We start from the raw sequence: 18,805 nt of genomic DNA on the forward strand, positions 1-18,805 counted from the left end.
GGTTCTGCCCGGTTTTGCTTAAACTGCAGCTCAGCAGAGGGAGCCCTCCACAGACACAAAAAGCCTGGGAGCCTGGCTAGACTTCCCCACCCTCCTATCCACTCAGCCTCCCCGGAGCACCCCCATGCTCCTAGTGAGGGTCCAGAAGGTGCTGCACGGGGCCCTTCCCAGTCTGGACAAGAGCCACTGGCAGCATCGGGGGCCCTGGGACGGGGCCGCTCCTGTCCAGGCTCTTCCAGGCCCACAGCATCTCTGTGGGTGCTTTTCATTTAAGTGGGAACTACACAGTGTTTACACAGTGCAGAACAGACGTAGAGATTGTCTGTGTTTCACGGTGTATGTGACGATTTCCGTGGCTTGCGAGAACCCTGTCACGTCTGATGCAGCAACACGTTTGCCCTGTGATACTTAGTGCATGCTGGGAGGGACCGGCCCAGGCACATTCACACAGGACCTGTGGTCAGGTGGGCCCAGTCGACTTGGGGGAGACTGACCACGCTGAAGACCTAGACCTTGTTAGGCAAAGGGCAGGAGAGACTCCAGCTGAGGCAGGATTTAGGTGAGTTCTAGGCAGGTCACCCTGACTGTGTGGTCTAGAGAGTCGCCGCTTTTTCTGGGTGTATTTTTTCTAGAGGAGACTGTGTTGCAGAAAACGGAGACACTTCATAGCATGTAGTTAGCACTAAAGAGCAAAGGCCGGTGAGAGGAAGACAACGTTCCCCAATCTTTATGAGCTGCTCCCGGGCCTTCCGCAGTCAGCCGCCGGCAGGAGCTCAGGCAGGAAGAACGGGAAGTGGACTGGGGCCAGACGGCAGCTTGGTTACTGTGCACAGTGGTACCATACCAAAGCCAGAGTCTCCGACAGGGATCCTTGGAAGACACAGGCAGTCGGGGATATGGGAAGAGCTTATTGAAGAGTAAGCAACAGAATACAGGCCTCACCCCAGAGATAGCACACACAAAATAATATACAAAACCTGCGGGCCTCGAAGCATCACAAACGTGACCTGCCAGCAACACGTGATTCTGCCCCCACGAGCAGCCTGGGCTCACCCCACGCAGCCCAAGATGGCCAGGACGAGCTGAGGGGCCAGCAGAGGCAGCTGAGCAGATTGGGTCTGGATCCTGCCTCCTGAGCAGAACACCAGGCTCCTAGAGCCTTTTTGGTAGCCTCCATGACAACCGCAGTGATGTAGTCAGTTCCCAGGGGACCACTCTATGGCTCCTCGTTCTTTGGGAGAAACTTTGAAAGAACAACAAAATTTATGAAATTTCTTAAGTTGTGTGGGCACGTGTGACTGTGCCCAAACAGGATGTGTGTGCATATACATGGCTGTGTTGTGTGTTTGCACAATGTGACCACGTGCACTCTGTGCATGTGCATATGTGCATGTGTACACGTGCGTTGTGCATGCATGCACACAGATGTCTACATGTGTGTTTTGTGCACATGTACATGCACATAGGCACGCACATGTGTGTGCATGTTCATGTGTGCACATGTAATTGTATTTATGTGCACATGTGTGTATATGTGTGCAAGTGAACTGCATGTTTGTGTGTGCATGCATGTGTGGTTGTATGTGGATGTGTATATGCATGGCATGTGCACCTATGTGTGCACATGCCCGTGTGTGCGTGTGCAACTGTGGTGTGCACGTGTGTGCCTGTGGATGTGCACATGCTTGTGTGTGCCTGTGGTGTGCACGTGTCTGTGGTGCACATGTTCCTGTGTGCATGTGTGTGCCTGTGGTGTGCACGTGTGTGTGCCTGTGGATGTGCACATGCTTGTGTGTGCCTGTGGTGTGCACGTGTCTGTGGTGTACACGTGCCTGTGGGTGTGCATGTGCCCGTGGTGTGCACGTGTGTGTGCCTGTGGTATGCACGTGTCTGGTGTACACATGCCTGTGTGCCTGTGGTGTGCACGTGTCTGTGGTGTACACGTGCCTGTGGTGGGCATGTGCCTGTGTGTGCATGTGTGTGCCTGTGGTATGCACATGCCTGTGGTGCGCATGTGCCTATGTGCGTGTGTGTGCCTGTGGTGTGCATGTGCCTGCTGTGGGTGGATTCTGAAAGCACGGAGCTATTCACCCTGGTGTTGCTTTTCCCAACCTTCCTTTTGTTGTTGCTTCAACCCTGTGGTGTGAAGCCTGGCGACTTGAGAGGAGAATTGCAGTCACACTTCTTGCAGCAATCTGGCTGCTCATTTCTGCGTCCACCCATCTGTCCAATAACATCTCCTGGGCATCTGCCATGTGCTGGGGCAGGGGCCCAAAGGGGAAACAGGCACATGCTGTCAGAACACTCAGGCGGGCTTGGCAGTGAGACCATGTGGTGACTGTAGCTCAAGGCCAGAGCATTTCTGAGGAAGGAGAGGCCACGTCCGGCCTGAAGAATGAGAGAAGGTGGCATTTGAGCTGAACTTAATAGGAAGGGTTGAGCACTAGAGAAATAGGATGGATTGCGCTGGGGGTGGGAGGTGGGGCAGAGCGGAGAGGGAGGCCAGGTGGCTTCTGTCTGGCTGGAGAGGAGAGTGCATTGCAGAGGGGCTGCAGGGAAGGCTGAGACTGGTTGAGAAGGGCATTGAAATTGGTTAAGCAAGTCGCTTTGATTTTGTTTTATAGACAGTGGGTACAGTCCTTGAATCGAGAAGTGATGGTGTCAGGCCCACACTTTTCACCTGGGCTTGATGGGCAGGGACAGTTGGGGAGGGTCGGAGGTCTCACATGTGTCCAGCCCCCCGTGGTGGTCCCTTGGCTGCAACAACCTTAGCAAACACCTTTGGTGAGGCCCAGGTGGGGCTTCCTGTTTCTTCCCCCTTCTACAGAAGGAAATTCAACATGATTTGGAGCTGATTGGACTGAGGGGGCTATACTGTAGGAGAGAGGAGCGTTGGTGGTGACCCGAGGACGCCAGCCCTACGATGATAGGAGGTCCTTAGCTGGACCGGGGCTTCTAGGGGAGGACGCAGTGTTCAGGGAGACGGGGTCAGGCAGGAGGCAAACGGGTGTGGGCCTCTGAGGTTGCTGTGATAGAGAAGCAGACCCATTGTGTTGTGGTACAGCAGAGGGTTTGGCTGACCTGGGAGGCCCAGGGAGCACTGTCACTCAGGGAGTGACAGGAAGAGTTAACTGAGAGGGAGGGGCAGCGCAGTGTTCTGTGTGGAACGGCTCCTGCACACATCGGGCTCTGGAAATTTCGCTGGGGTTGCCACACCTCCCGGGGAGCTCCAGGCCCCAGTTCCCCGGCGAGGTGCCACCTGTCCAGTGCACCCCTCACCTCCGCCACCACGCCTGCGCGAGGCTGGTCTTCCCATCACAGGCTGGGCGGGCGGGCGGGTCGGGCTCCATCCTGCCTTTGTTGCCATAACCTGTGACATTTCCTTTCCAGTTGCCGGATTCATTATAAGGATATGTACAGTTTGTTGCGTTGTATTGCGCCACCCGTTGGCTTAGGGAAGAACTGCCCTCGTAGGTTGGCCTACAAGGTTTGCAACTTCAGAGCCTCCATCCAACATACTTCCCTGCCCGAAACGCAAACACAGCACACACTCCCTGCCTGGTTTGGGAATGACGACGCCTCACCTTTCTTTCCTCCTGGCCTGCCCCGCACTCCAGCCTCCTGGACGCTTTGGTTCCCTGTCTAATCTCCCCTGACCCTTCTAGCTGGCTGGGGACAGGCAGCCTTTTGAGAGCGCACAGAAAGCTTTCTGGCTGGGCCATGATGGCTGGGACCAGCTCGCTGGGTGGGAGATGGGGGCTAGGTCCCTCCTGCATCAAGGAAGCAGCCGACTTGCCCGGTTTTTCCTCCGAGCTCTCAAGAGTGAGCTGATGGTCAGGCCAAAGGCCGAGGGCCCCAGAGGAAGGGAGCGCGGGCACAGGCCTCCCAGGAGCAGCCGTCCTCTGGGTCGAAAGAGCCCAGTAACCCAGTGGCTCTCCAGTCCCTGGGGGAGGAAAGGGCAGAGGCAGAGTGGGGGCCAAAGACCAGCCGTCCTGCTTTGCCTCTGGAGTGGTGCGCTCAGCTCAGCCAAGGAGTCCCTGGTCTGGAACCGTGGGCGGAGGGCAAGGCCCCAGGGCAGATCCATCTGCCAGGAAGAGGCTGTCCCCTTTCTCTCCTGGGCCACCTGAATCTGGCTGTGTCTCTAGGACCCCAAGCCCACAGGCAGGTGTCCCAGGGCTGGAGGTAGGCCCCAGGCCTAGTGGCCTCTCTACTTGGGAAGACTCTGTCGTCAGAGCTTTTAGGTTCCCAGATCCTACAGCCTGCCCCTTTGCTGTCAGAGCCGGTGCAAGGTGGCCCCAGGCCATGTCCCGCCAGCTCCTCCCCCCTCCTGCAGTCTCCCATTTCCCACCCAGCCCTGACCCCCAGCAGCAGCCCTGCCCTGGGCTGGCCTCGGGCGTCTCTGGGCTTGAAGCAGGACTTGCCCCAAGGTCAAGTTTTGGCTCTACAGCTTCAGGGCTCCCTCTGTAGTGTTCCGGTTTGTTTCAGATATTCTCCACCTTTGTAGCCTCTAGCCTCACTCGGAAGCAAATCTGACCGTAAGGAAAGCTCATGTCTCTGCTGTGGTTCTCCACCACTGCCTCATCTGCCGCCTGACCCTGCCTGCCAGCTCTTCCTGGCAGGGTGAACCAGCTCTTTTCTGATTGGCATTCACTGTGATTTTTAAAAGAGTAAAATCTGAAATTATCAACCCAAAGCCGCCCCGATGCAGCCCTTCCTCACCCCTCCATGTTCATTAGCTCAGACGCCACCCCCGCCCACTGCCCCTCGTGGGGCTGGAGTGAGGAGGTGAGGCTCGGGGGTGGGGGGCCAGGAGGGGGTCAAGCCAAGCAAAGAAATCCCTCATTTTACTTATTTTGATTTTGGGCTTTGAATCCGACACTTTGATTAACTGGCTCTGTTTTCTTGTCTGCTTCCTCCCCGCCCCCTTCCCTCCACACCCCCCTCCCCCGCTCCCCCTGCTCCCCTCCCCGCCCCTCCCACTCCCCTCCCCGCTCCCCTCCTGCTGCCGCTCCTCCTGTGGACCACCCCACTGTGCCCTGGCCTCGCTGGGACGGGTTTCCAGTGGGCGCATCAGTTACAATGACATGTTTGAGATGCTGAAACACATGTCCCCGCCTCTGGGGCTGGGGAAGAAATGCCCTGCTCGAGTTGCCTACAAGGTAGACCCTGACCCTGCACCGCCCCCGCCAGGAGGCTGTGTGTGCTCGCCGGGGGGTGCTCGCTGGTTCTCCCAGCTCCTCTCCCTTTCAGGGTGCCCGGCTGTCTGTCTGCCGCTCTGCTGTGCACCCGTGGCCGCCTCATTGTGTCTTTCTCTTCAGCCCCATTCCAGCTTCTCTCCCAGACAGAGGGACGTGGCCCCCATGATGTCTTACTGGCCTCTTGTCCCCACAACCTGAGCTGCCCCCTCTGAGAGCCCCCTGGAGGCTCAGGAAGACAGAACTAGACCCTCCTCCCTGCCTTTTCTCCCTCTCTTCCTTTCCTAGGAATGAGGGGACAGACCGTTTGTTTGACAGAGATTGTTTTTGTTCTGGGCTCAGAACAAAGCCCTAAGCCCCTGGTATGGATGGACCTGTCCAGCCCTCTGGGTCTGGCCCTGGGGGCAGGTGGGTCTGCAGGGCCTCTGGTGCTTCCCTCACAGCTCAGCAAGTGCAGAGGCTCCCTGGGCCCAGGCTGCAGTCTCCAGGGACTTTCTAGGCTCCATGGTGGGGAGGAGGCACCGTGGCATTGAGAAGGAAAGGGGTGTCTGGGAGAGGCTTCTCGCCATTATTCCTGGGGCCTCAGAGGGCCGCTGGAGGATGGGGATGGCCTCAGGGCCCAGGAGGCATGGGAAGGGGGTAAATCGAGGGATGCCTCCAGGCCTCCCTCCTGGGTGGGCAAGCAGGTCACACGGGCCAGCCCTAAACCTGTTCCATCTGCCCAGCTGTCCCCAGTCCCACCCCATACCCCCTGTGTGTAAGCACCTTCGTTCCCCCAGCACCCACCCACCCACCCAATAGCCCTCCTGAGGCCCCCACTGCTCTCCCGCAAGCAGCCTGTGGTTCAGCCAGCACGTGCCTAGAGCTTTCCTGAGTCTCCCTGAGGAAGACTTTCCTGAGTCTGTCTGAGGAAACTTCCCACCAGAGCTTCCATGTCTCTGGTGCTGTGGACAGCTCTTGTCCACACTGTCTGTCTCTGTGCCCTGACTCTAGGTCTTTGTCACCCGACTCAGTGCAGCCTGTGGGAGCCGAGTGGCTCCTCTAAGCCATCCTGAGCCCCTGCCCTGTCCCTGCATTGTGCCTGCCTGGGTGTCCTGCATGCAAGGCTGTAGCTTTGTCCCCAAGAAGGAGAGCTCTGTCCACACTTGGTGCTGGGGCGAGCAGGCAGGGCCGTGACGGAGCAGCCGTTGGAGCCGCATCCAGCTGTGCCGGCTGACTCCAAGGTTCTGGGCATGGAGAGACCAAGGGAGGTCTCAGGGTGGGAGCAGAAGGGCCAGATGAGCTGAGGAGGGTCCAGGAGATGCCCAGAGTGCCGCACCTCGGAGGGCCCCGGGCAGAGACACCTGTCTGTTTGCCCTGGCCTTGCCTCTTGGCTTCTTCCTGAGATTCTTGGCCCTTTGGGGCCTGGAGTGGGCTGATGGCACCCTGGGGAGGGTAGCCCTCCAGTGCCCTGGGCGGAGCTCTTCCTTCTTGGAAATCACCTGCCTGTTCTGCCTTCACTGCTATTCCCAACGTCCCCCAGTGCCTGCCCTCTGGGAGAGGAATTCCTTGGCCTCTCACACCGCCATCCATGCTGGTCTGCAGGGATGCCGTTCTCTGGGAAGCCGTTTACTCCTGTTGTGCTGCACACACATGCTGTGCAAAGCCCTGGGACTGGACGTGGCAAGTGGGGCTTTGCCAGCATTCGGGGCCAGAGTCAGGCTCATGTCTCCAGCCTGGCTTGCATCCACACCCCACCAGCTGTTAGGCTGAGGACTCTGGGTTTGGGGCCAGGATGCTAGGGGCAGGGCTGTGTGGCCCTCCCTAGAGAAGGGGCTGCGCTGCCACAGGTTGCAGGCTTGGTCAAGGACAGGCAGACCCTGGGGAGGGGCTCCTGTCTCTAGCTGGACAGTGCTCCTGGGGCTCCACTTGGCCAGCTCCTTGCTCCTCACACTCAAAATATTCCAGGCACACTTGAGACACATTTCTTCCTTGAGGCCTCTTAAGATCTTAGAGCCTGGGTCTCTGGGCAGCACTGGCTGTGGCCAGAGGACTGTGGTGCAGACATGAGCTCGTCTCCGGCTGTTCTGTCCCTGAAAACAGGCAACGGGCTATCTGCCTGAGAGGGAGATGGAGCAGCGCCGCAGGACACTGCCCCAGCCCGTTCTGAAGTGCAGCAGCCTCGGCCTGCGGCCCTGGGTAGTCCCATCTGTTCCTGTCCTTCCAGCAGCAGGAGCTGCCTTGCGCGGAGATGGGCTCTGCCTTTTAGTGGCATCGAGCATCTCTCCCAGGCCTCATGCTGGGTGGTGAGAGGCAGAAGCCTCACCGGACCTGAGCTAAAACCAGGGTGTCACCTCTAGGGGTCCCCACCGGGAGCTGGGTCCCAGAGAGGCACCCTGGACCACCAACCCCTTGTCCAGATGATCCAAGCGGTGGGAGGAGAAGACGAGGGTGGACAGAGCCATGAGCACAGGAACCCCTTCTGTCTGTGGCTGCCACTGCTCCTCCCCAGCTAAGGCTGCACTCCTACATTCAGTCACAGGCAGGGGTCCCTCGGGGTGAGGAAGTGGCTGTGCTTTCAGAGGGATCAAGGCTCCAGTCTTTACCTGGAGTTCTACTTTTCTGCAGCCAGGAGGGTCCTCAGCTAGATCTGCGGGTCGGGGAGTCCATGGGAGAGTGTGAATGCTGGCAAAACTCTCACCCGCCCCACCTCACTCAGGCCCAGGCACCTGCAGGGACCACCACTGGGATGCCCAGCCCGGCCTCCAGGGACCCCATCGTTGCGTAGTCTTGGGGTGGGGGGGTGACCGCAGCAGGCCTGGCCCTGACCACCCTGCTTGTCCCCAGCCCAGCCTCCAGGGACCCCGTCCTGGCGTAGTCTGGGGTGGGGTGGCCTCAGCAGGCCTGGCCCTGACTGCCCTGCTTGTCCCTAGCCCGGCCTCCAGGGACCCTGTCATTGTGTAGTCTGGGGTGGGGTGGCCGCAGCAGGCCTGGCCCTGACCGCCCTGCTTGTCCCTAGCGTCTGGTTCGCATGAACATGCCCATCTCCAGCGAGGACATGACTGTCCACTTCACGTCCACACTCATGGCCCTCATCCGGACGGCACTGGAGATCAAGCTGGCCCCAGGTGAGCAAGGCAGCCTCGGAAGGAGGGCCCCGGACCCAGGGATGTACACCCCCGCCCTGAGTGCCAGCCCCAGGAGGACACGCAGGGAGGAGGGTGAGGGGCCAGCTGTGTCTGGAGGGGTCTGAGGACAGCTGCACAGGATGCCCGCCCTGTGGGGCACTGGCATTTTCGCCTGGTAGCCATCTGCACATTAGCACTGCAATGATCCCATTTTCAGGTAAGGAAACTGAGGCATGGTGAGATTTCAGAGCCAGCTGGTGGTGGAACCAGGACACAGCGTGGCCAGGCCTCACCACAGCTAGTGCCCTCCCTGGGGACGAGCTGGCATGCCCTTGGCCCCTTCCCATAGTGAGCCCATTCCCTATCTGGTCTTTCCCTGAACTGATGGACAGAACCACAGAGTGATGCCAAAGCAAGAAGAGAAGGAGCCTCTAGTGTGTTCTTCCCCACCACAGAGGCGATTACAGCCCCAGAGAGCCCACCCCCGCCCCCCGTGCGTCTGCCCCATCCCCTGCTTTGTACACTAAGCCCCACTCACGTCTCCCCAAGGATGCCATACTGGCAATGCCATACTGTTTCTTGCCCTGCCAGTTTTTCTCTCTACTGGATTATTTGTGTCAACATATAAACACCCGATTATTTCCTCCATCTTTAAAAAGTTCTCCACCGGGTGCAGTGGCTCACGCCTGTAATCCCAGCACTTTGGGAGGCCAAAGTGGGCAGATCACGAGGTCAGGAGATCAAGACCATCCTGGCCAACATGGCAAAACCTTGTCTCTACAAAAACTGCAAAAATTAGCTGGGTGTGGTGGTGGCAAGCACCCGTAGCCCCAACTGTTCGGGAGGCTGAAGCAGGCTTGAACCTGGGAGGTGGAGGTTGCAGTGAGCTGAGATTGCACCGCCACACTCCATCCTGGAAACAGAGTGAGACTCCATCTTGAAAAAAAAAAGTTATCTTCTTCTCTGTTGACTTCCCTATTCTCTCCTTTCTAATGCCCCGCTCTTAAGAGGTTGTCTCTGAATTCCCTTTCCCACATGCTGGAGGTTCTTCCCAGCTTCACCAGAGCTGCCCTTGGGGTCTCCAGGCCTCCATGTTGCTCGACTCGAAGGCCGAGGCACATCCCCAGCTCATGGGCTGTCCATGGCCGTTTCTCCGTTTGCGCTCTCTTCTTTTTGAACCTTTTTTTTATCTGTTCCTCTGGTCCCACGAACTCTGGGTGTGCCTTTGTGCCATGGAATGTTCTCTACTCTCATTCCTTTATCATCTCACCTATTCCCATGGCTTTAAATAGCATTAATCCAATTTTGTGTTTTTAGTCCTGACTTCTCCCCTGAACTTCAAATTTTCCCCCACAGCCTTCCCCATCTCAGTCAATGCTCAAGCCGAAACCTTAGAAGTCATCTTAATTTATTCATGTATTTATTATTTATGAATGATAGGGTCTCACTGTGTCACCCAGGCTGGAGTGCAGTGGTGCAGTCACGGCTCACTGCAGCCTCCACCTCCCAGGCTCAAGTGATCCTCCTGCCTCGGCCTCCCAAAGTGCTGGGATTGCAGGCACCACCCCTCCCTACTAGTTTTTGTGTATTTTTTAGAGATGGGGGTTCGCTGTGTTGCACAGGCTGAGGATCATCTTTTTCTCCTTCTCCTTTCTTATCCCATTTCTGATTCATGCCTTCTCTCTCACATTTTCTTGACTCTTATCTTTAAAATATATCCAAAATGTGGCCACTCCTCTCCCGTCCCCCACTGCTGCGTCCCCTGGCTCTTGGCTGTTGCTGCAGCAGCTTCTAATTCATCCACTTCTGCCCTTGGCCCCTTCTGTCTGCCTTCAACACAACAGCCAGAGTGATCAGGTTTAAAAAAAGACTAATAGCCGGGCGCAGTGGCTCACACCTGTAGTGCTAGCACTTTGGAAGGCCGAGCCTTGCAGATTGAGCTCAGAAGTTCAAGACCAGCCTGGACAACACGGTGAAACGCCATCTCTACTAAAATAGAAAAAATTAGCCGGGTATGGCGATGTGTGCCTGTAGTCTCAGCTACATGGGAGGCTGAGGCAAAGAATCACTTGAACCTGGGAGACGGAAGTTGCAGTGAGCCAAGATCGTGCCACTGCACTCCAGCCTGGGTGACAGAGCGAGACCTCATCTCTTAAAAAAAAAAAAAAAAGATCAGGCGCGGTGGCTCCTGCCTGTAATCCCAGCACTTTGGGAGGCTGATGCAGGCAGATCACAAGGTCAGGAGATCAAGACCATCCTGGCTAACAGGGTGAAACCATGTCTCTACTAAAAAATACAAAAAAAATTAGCCAGGTGTGGTGGCAGGCGCCTGTAGTCCTAGTTACTCCAGATGCTGAGGCAAGAGAATGGCGTGAACCCAGGAGGTGGAGCTTGCAGTGAGCCGAGATTGCACCCCTGCACTCCAGCCTGGTAGACAGAGCAAGACTCCGTCTAAAAAAAAAAAAAAAAATCAGACTAACAAAATTGATAAAGCCCTACCTGGACTGATCAAGAAGATAGAGAAGATACACATAACCAATATAAGCAACAAAAGTGGGAACACCACTGCAAGTCCTGTTAAAGTTAAAAAGATAATAAGAGGCCAGGTGCAGTGACTCACACCCATAATCCCAACACTTTGGGAGGTCGAGGCAGGAGGATCGCTTGAGGCCAGGAGTTGATGACCAGCCTGGGTAACATAGCAAGAATCTGTCTCTACAAAAAATTGTTTAAAATAATTAGCTGGGCATAGTGGACACACTTGTATTCCCAGCTACTCAGGAGGCTGAGGCAGGATGGATCACTTGAGCCCAGGAGTTTGAGGCTACAGTGAGCTATGATTGTGCCACTGCACTCCAGCCTGAGTGACAGTATGAGACCCTATCTCTTAAAAATAATAATAAATTTTAAATAAAGGAATTTAATAAACAACTTTGTGTCCATTTTAACAAATGAAATGGAAAAATTCCTTGAAAAACACAAACTATCAAGCTCACTCAAGAATAGATAACCTCTGCAGTGGCTCATGCCTGTAATCCCAGCACTTTGGGACGCCGAGGTGGACTGATCACGAGGTCAGGAGATCAAGACCATCCTGGCTAACACAGTGAAACCCTGTCTCTACTAAAAATATAAAAAATCAGCTGGGTGTGATGGTGGGCGCCTGTAGTCCCAGCTACTTGGGAGGTTGAGACAGGAGAATGGTGTGAACCCAGGAGGCGGAGTTTGCAGTGAGCCAAGATTGCACCACTGCACTCCAGCCTGGGTGACAGAGCAAGACTCTCAAAAAGAAAAAAGAATAACCAGGTCAGGTGCCCTGGCTGATGCCTGTAATCCCAGCAGTTTTTGTGGTGGAAGGAGGAGGATCACTTGAGCTCAGGAGTTTGAGACCACTCTGGGCAACACAGGGAGCCCCTGGCTCTACAAAAAAATTTAAAAATTAGCTGAATGTGGTGGTGAATGCCTGTGCTCCCAGCTGCTTGGGGAGGCTGAGGTAGGAGGAATCAGCTGTGATGGTACCACTGCACTACAGCCTGGGCAATAGAGTGAAACCCCATCTCAAAAAAAAAAAAAAAAAAAAAAGCTTCAGTAATACCATATATATTAAATTAAGTTTAGAGTGGAAAAACCTTCCAAGAAAGACAATTCCAGGTCCAAATGGCTTCATTATTGAAGTCTACCAACTGTTTAAGGAAGAAATAATGCCAATTCTATATAGACTCTTCCAGAAAGTGGAAAAAGGGAATATTTTCCAACTTATTTTATTTTCAGAGGCCAGCTTTGCTCTGATACCAAAACTAGACAAAGACATAACAAGAAAAGAAAACTACAGACCAATATCCCTTATGAACATAGATTTTTAAAAATCTTCAACATAATCTTTCAGCAAACTGAATTTGTTTTTCTTTTTTTTGATACCGAGTCTTGCTCTGTCGCCCAGGCTGGAGTGCAGTGGCGCAGTCTCGGCTCACTACAAGCTCCGCCTTCTGGGTTCAGGCCATTCTCCTGCCTCGGCCTCCCGAATAGCTGGGACTACAGGTGCGTGCTACCACGCCTGGCTAACTTTTTTGTATTTTTAGCAGAGACGGGGTTTCACCATGTTAGCCAGGATGGTCTTGATCTCCTGACCGCGTGATCCACCTGCCTCGGCCTCCCAAAGTGCTGGGATTACAGGCGTGAGCCACCGTGCCAGGCCAAGCTGAATATATTTTAAAAGATAATACCTGATGACACAAGTGGGGTTTATGCCAGGATAAGTTGGGTTCAGTGTTGAAAATCAATTAATATAGTTTACTGTATCAAAGAAGGAAAAGCATATGATTATCTCAATAGATATAGAAAAAGCATTTGACAAAATTCAGTATCCATTCATGTTTTTAAATTTCTCCATGAACTGGGAATTAAGGAAAGCTTCATCCATCATGTATCAGAGACTCACTTATACAGTCAATTGATTTTTAACAAACTTGGAAAGGCAACTAATGGAGAACAGATCATCTTTTCTACAAACAATGCTGGAGAAATTTAGACAATCCTATGCAAAAAGAGAAGCTTTCTTGACATGCCATTTTAGTTGCTCGGGCTGCCACAACAAAATGCCGCAGCTTAGACAAAAGAAATGTATTTCTGACAGTTTTGGAAGCCAGAAGTCCAAGAGCTTGTGCTTGTGAGGTGGGTGTCACTCTTAGGCCTCTTCTCTTAGCTAGTAAACAGCCATCGTCCTGCTGTGTCCTCACACACACTTTCCTGTGTGTGTGCATGGAGAGCAAAAGAGCAAGTGGATTTTTCAGGTATCTCCTATGAGACCACTGATTCTGTGGATCAGGGCCCCACACTTAGGATCTCCTAGAACTGATCACCTCCTTACAGGCCCTGTCACCAAATACAGTCGCATCTGGGGGTTAGGGCTTCTACATGTGGACTGGAGTCAGGGACAGTTTAATCCATAGCACATACCTTTTACCCCATACAAAAAATAACTTGAAATGGATTGTAAACAGAAATGTAAAATCTAAAATTATGAAACCTGTATAGAAAACACAAGGCCAGGTGTTGGCTCACGCCCATAATCCCAGCACTTTGGGAAGCCAAAGCAGGTGGATCAACTGAGGTCATAAGTTCGAGACCAGCCTGGCTAATATGGTGAAACCTGTCTGTACTAAAAATACAAAAAAAAAAAAAAAAAAAGGCTGGGCCTGGTGCTGTGCTGTGTACCTGTAGTCCCTGGGTGGCTGAGGCAGGAGAATTGCTTGAACCTGGCAGTCGGAGGTTGCAATGAGCTGAGATTGTGCCACTGCACTCCAGCCTTGGTGACAGACCAAGACTCTGTCTCAAATGGAAAAAATCGATAAACTGAACTACAGCAAAACTTTCGCTATATGAAATATATATTTATATTTCAGACGGAGTCTTGCTCTGTTGCCCAGGCTGCAGTGCAGTAGCACAATCTCAGCTCACTGCAGCCTCTGCCTCCCGGGTTCAAACGATTCCCCTGCCTCAGCATCCTAAGTAGCTGGGATTACAGGCACACACCAACACACCCAGCTAATTTTTGTATTTTTAGTAGAGATGGGGTTTTACCATGTTGGCCAGGCTGATCTCGAACTCCTGACCTCAAGTGATCCACTCGCCTTGACCTCCCATAGTGCTGGAATTATAGGCATGAGCCACTGCGCCCCGCCACGAAAGATATTTTTTAAAATAAGGCCAAGTGCAGTGGCTTGTACCTGTAATCCCAGCTTTGATTAACTTTGAGAGAAAAGGTGGGAAGATTGCTGGAATTCAGGAGTTTAAGACCAGATTGGACAACAAAGTCTCTGTCTCTACAAAAAATAATTTTTTTTTTTTTTTTTTTTTTTTTTTTGAGACGGAGTCTTGCTCTGTCGCCCAGGCTGGAGTGCAGTGGCCGGATCTCAGCTCACTGCAAGCTCCGCCTCCCAGGTTTATGCCATTCTCCTGCCTCAGCCTTGTGAGTAGCTGGGACTACAGGCACCTGCCACTGCGCCCAGCTAGTTTTTTGTATTTTTTAGTAGAGACGGGGTTTCACCGGGTTAGCCAGGATGGTCTCGATCTCCTGACCTCATGATCCTCCCATCTCCGCCTCCCAAAGTGCTGGGATTACAGGCTTGAGCCACCGCGCCCGGCCTACAAAAAATAATTTTTTTTTTTTTGTGAGACGGAGTCTCGCTTTGTCGCCCAGGCTGGAGTGCAGTGGCCGGATCTCAGCTCACTGCAAGCTCCGCCTCCCGGGTTTACGCCATTCTCCTGCCACAGCCTCCCGAGTAGCTGGGACTACAGGCGCCCACCACCTCGCCCAGCTAGTTTTTTGTATTTTTAGTAGAGACGGGGTTTCACCATATTAGCCAGGATGGTCTCGATCTCCTGACCTCGTGATCCGCCCGTCTCGGCCTCCCAAAGTGCTGGGATTACAGGCTTGAGCCACCGCGCCCGGCCTACAAAAAATAATTTTAAAAAATTAGCTGGACATGGTGGCGCATGCCTGTGGTCCCAGATACTCAGAGGCTGCGGCAGAAGGATTGCCTGAGCCCAGGTGTTCAAGGTTCCAGTGAGCTGTGATCATACTACTACGCTCCAGCCTGGGCAACAGATTGAGACCCTGTCTCAAAACAAAACGAAAAACCAGAATGAAACGCCTAAAACTTAGAGAACATATTTATTAAACACATATCTGCTATAGGATTACTATTCATAATATATGAAGAACTGTCACAACTCCCTAAGAAAATAAGCCAACCAAAACAGACAAAAGATTTGAATAGAAATGTCATCAAAGAAGATATATGGAAGGCAGGCAAACACATGCAAAAATGCCTGATAATCATTAATCATTAGAGAAAAAAAAAAACAAAAAAACACACGAGATTACACTCCACGCCACTATAGTTGCCAAAATACTTTTCAGAATGACAATGCTTAGTGCTGAGAGGGCAGAGCAACTGGAATTCTACATGTTCCCGGTGGGAAAAGAAAATGGTGCAGGCCCTTAGACAGTTTGCAGTTGCTTCTATGGTCCAGCCGTTCCATGTGAGAAATGAAAACATACATCCACACAGAATCTACATGCAAAAGTTTACAGCTTGATTCACAATTGCCCAAAACTGTAAACAACTTATATGTCCATCAGTTGGCAATGGATAAACAAATGGTACATTCGTACAATTAATGCTAAGGAGTAAAAGGAAACATGCTACCGTTGTGTGCGGCAACTTGTATGACTCTCACATGCACCACACTGGGTGAAAGAAGCCAGATTCAAAGGCCAGCGTGCTGTATGATGCCATTGGTGTGACATTCTGGAGTAAAACTATAGGGACCCAAAACACATCAGTGGTGGCAGGGGCTGCCAGTAGGACTAGGGGTTGACTCAAGGGGTCACAGAGGAATTTGGGAGTGATGCAGCTGTTGCATACCTTGATGGTGGTAGTAGGTGCATGGGTGTATGAATTTACCAAAGTTCATAGAAAATGAAAAAGGGTGACTCTCACTGCATGTGAATTGTACCTTAATAAACCTGATGTTTAGGAAAGGTGAATCCAATTATTTTATTCCTCTGCTCAAACCCCTTGCACTGCCTTCCCTAACCCTCCTGCCCACCCCCTCCATCCACCCTGCCCCGAGGCCTCCCTGGCCCTTTGGGTGACACAGCAGGGCCAGTGTACTCGGGGGCTCCTTTTACCTTCAGGGCACACAGGCTTCCTCTTCGGGAGACTTTGATGGCTGTCCTGTCCACAGCTGAAGCCCTGCTGATATTTCCTGTCCCCTTCCCTACTCTGCTCTTCTTGCCTTGGCACTTTTCACTCTCCGGTACACTTTATCTTTTTTAATTGCTGCTTTATTGGTAGACTAAAGCGGTGTCAACTCCAGAAGGGAAGTTTTTTGGCCCCATCACTTGGAACAGTACCTGAGATTTAGTAGGTGTTCAGTAAATATTGTTGAATGAATAGATGAATGGCTGGAGTGCTGCCATCTTCTTCCTAAATCCCCATTGCCTGTCCCATGCACACATATGCACATGCGCACAGCGCGCGCACACAGGTCAGACACACCTGTGCACATGAGGTGGATGCCCTGCTCACCTGCCTCCTCCTCTGGGCACACTCGCGGCAGGGAGAGCTGTGAGCAGCTTCTGCATCAGCGTTTGTTCCCACTGCACCCTCCTTCCAGCACCATCTGTACCCCATGTCCCCCTACACCATTCATCTCCCCACCTGCACCAGCTCTGTCCCATTGGCGGCTGCAGGGCTGCCCCTAACGTCTCTGTCTTGTCCCCTTCCCCACCATCATCCTGGTCTAGCTGGGACAAAGCAGCATCAGTGTGACGCGGAGTTGAGGAAGGAGATTTCCGTTGTGTGGGCCAATCTGCCCCAGAAGACTCTGGACTTGCTGGTACCACCCCATAAGCGTAAGTGTGAGGGTGGGAAATGCCCCCAGCCCGCACCTTTCCTGTCCCACCCAGAGTGGCTGGAGGGCTGTGGAGGTGAGGGTGAGGGACGAAGGGCAGGCCTTGGAGAGGCCTTGGAGGGCGGGCTCACCTCCTCGTGCGTCTGCGCTCAGCTCCAAGCAAGGGAGCCCTGGGTGGCAGAGGAGCCGCGGAGATGAGCGTGGGTTTGTTGTGTTGAGCTCCCGGTGTGTGGAATGTGTTTTTTAAAATCCAGAGGAGAGGCAGGAGGGGATCCCACAGAGATGTGAGGGAGCGCGGGGAGATGCCCACCTCCATCTTGGAGACGTGAGGGAGCGCGGGGAGGCGCCCAACTCCATCTTGTGGGAGACGGGAGGGAGCGCGGGGAGGCGCCCAACTCCATCTTGTGGGAGACGGGAGGGAGCGCGGGGAGATGCCCACCTCCATCTTGTGGGAGACGGGAGGGAGCGCGGGGAGATGCCCACCTCCATCTTGGAGACGTGAGGGAGCGCGGGGAGGTGCCCACCTCCATCTTGAAGACGTGAGGGAGCGCGGGGAGGTGCCCACCTCCATCTTGGAGACGTGAGGGAGGGCAGGGAGGTGCCCAACTCCATCTTGTGGGAGACGTGAGGGAGCGCGGGGAGGTGCCCAACTCCATTTTGTGGGAGACGTCAGGGAGCGCGGAGCGCGGGGAGGCGCCCAACTCCATCTTGGAGACGTGAGGGAGCGCGGGGAGGCGCCCAACTCCATCTTGTGGGAGACGGGAGGGAGCGCGGGGAGGCGCCCAACTCCATCTTGTGGGAGACGGGAGGGAGCGCGGGGAGGCGCCCAACTCCATCTTGTGGGAGACGGGAGGGAGCGCGGGGAGGTGCCCACCTCCATCTTGAAGACGTGAGGGAGCGCGGGGAGGTGCCCAACTCCATCTTGAAGACGTGAGGGAGGGCAGGGAGGTGCCCAACTCCATCTTGTGGGAGACGTGAGGGAGCGCGGGGAGGCGCCCAACTCCATTTTGTGGGAGACGTCAGGGAGCGCGGGGAGGTGCCCAACTCCATCTTGAAGACGTGAGGGAGCGCGGGGAGGCGCCCAACTCCATCTTGTGGGTGCGCAACACCATCTTGTGGGAGACATGAGGGAGCACAGGGAGGTGCCCACCTCCGTCTTGTGAGAGACGTGAGGGAGTGCGTGGAGGTGTCCAACTCCGTCTTGTTGGAGGTGTGAGGGAGCCCCGGGAGGTGTCCAACTCCATCGTGTGGGAGATGTGAGGGAGCGCGGGGAGGTGTCCAACTCCATCTTGCTTTCTGGGGAGGAGACACAGGAAGGGCCCCGCATTAAGCAGGTGGGGATGGCCTCAGCCCGGCTATGAGAGGCCTCAGGAGGAGTCAGGGTAGCGGAGCGCCAGGTCAGCATCTGGAGGAGCCCCAGGTAGGCCAAGTCCCGTGTTCTGCCTGAGAGTCCTCTGTCCCAGTGCATTTCCAGGAGTCCTTGTGGGGGACGAGGGAAGGGAGGCCGTTTCTTCACCTTACTTGCGCCCCCTGTTTCCATGGGTCCTCTGCCCCATTCTCTGAATCTCAACTGTATTCTCTTCCAGCGGATGAGATGACAGTGGGGAAGGTTTACGCAGCTCTGATGATATTCGACTTCTACAAGCAGAACAAAACCACCAGAGACCAGATGCACCAGGCTCCCGGAGGCCTCTCCCAGGTACCTGGCAGCCCTCAGTTTTCCAGGAAGTAACTGTGATGCCTCCGAGGTTCTGGCGTCCTTCGGGGGTTTGACAACCTGGGAGACGCACACCATTCTTGGGAAAAGTGCCTCAGGAGAAGGAAGATGAGATTCTTGAAGCTACCTCTCTAGCCCCCAAAGTCAGAAACTACACAGAGCCTTTAAGCTTTCCATGAGCTGGCAGTACTGGGCGGCTCCTGACGTAGAAAGCCAGCGCTCAGGGCCAGAAGATGAGGGCTGGGCTGGGTAGTGTTACCGTTGTTACAGGGTGGAAGAGAAGAAGGTGTGAAGACCATTTGAGGAGGATTGTTTAGAGAGTTGGAAGGAGAACTGTTTTCCCTTCACACAGAGAGCAAAGAAAT

General features: G+C 54.1%; 2 protein-coding genes and 1 long non-coding RNA gene across 6 annotated transcripts in view; 2 read left to right on the plus strand and 1 right to left on the minus strand.

Moving 5' to 3' along the window:
- DPH7 (diphthamide biosynthesis 7) overlaps positions 1–18,805 on the minus strand; it is an 807,287-nt gene that overhangs the window by 564,855 nt on the left and 223,627 nt on the right. The gene's annotated exons all lie outside the window — the stretch shown is intronic.
- The window catches only part of CACNA1B (calcium voltage-gated channel subunit alpha1 B), a 251,604-nt gene that overhangs the window by 223,337 nt on the left and 9,462 nt on the right, over positions 1–18,805 (plus strand). For 2 of the 4 annotated variants that reach the window (XM_050759692.1, XM_050759688.1), the window contains 4 exons: positions 5,063–5,159; positions 8,194–8,302; positions 16,617–16,724; positions 18,310–18,422. In XM_050759692.1, coding sequence (XP_050615649.1) covers positions 5,063–5,159; positions 8,194–8,302; positions 16,617–16,724; positions 18,310–18,422 — 427 coding nt within the window. Of the gene's footprint in view, positions 1–3,390; positions 3,780–5,062; positions 5,160–8,193; positions 8,303–16,616; positions 16,725–18,309; positions 18,423–18,805 lie in introns of those variants that run through there. The other 2 variants (XM_050759689.1, XM_050759690.1) reach the window with 2 other exon arrangements.
- LOC126937159 (uncharacterized) lies at positions 17,272–18,136 on the plus strand. The gene is made up of 3 exons (XR_007719665.1): positions 17,272–17,365; positions 17,502–17,589; positions 17,672–18,136. It is a non-coding gene; the product is annotated as an uncharacterized LOC126937159 (long non-coding RNA).

Source organism: Macaca thibetana, chromosome 15, assembly GCF_024542745.1.
Source record: "Macaca thibetana thibetana isolate TM-01 chromosome 15, ASM2454274v1, whole genome shotgun sequence".
Classification (NCBI taxonomy): Eukaryota; Metazoa; Chordata; class Mammalia; order Primates; family Cercopithecidae; genus Macaca; species Macaca thibetana.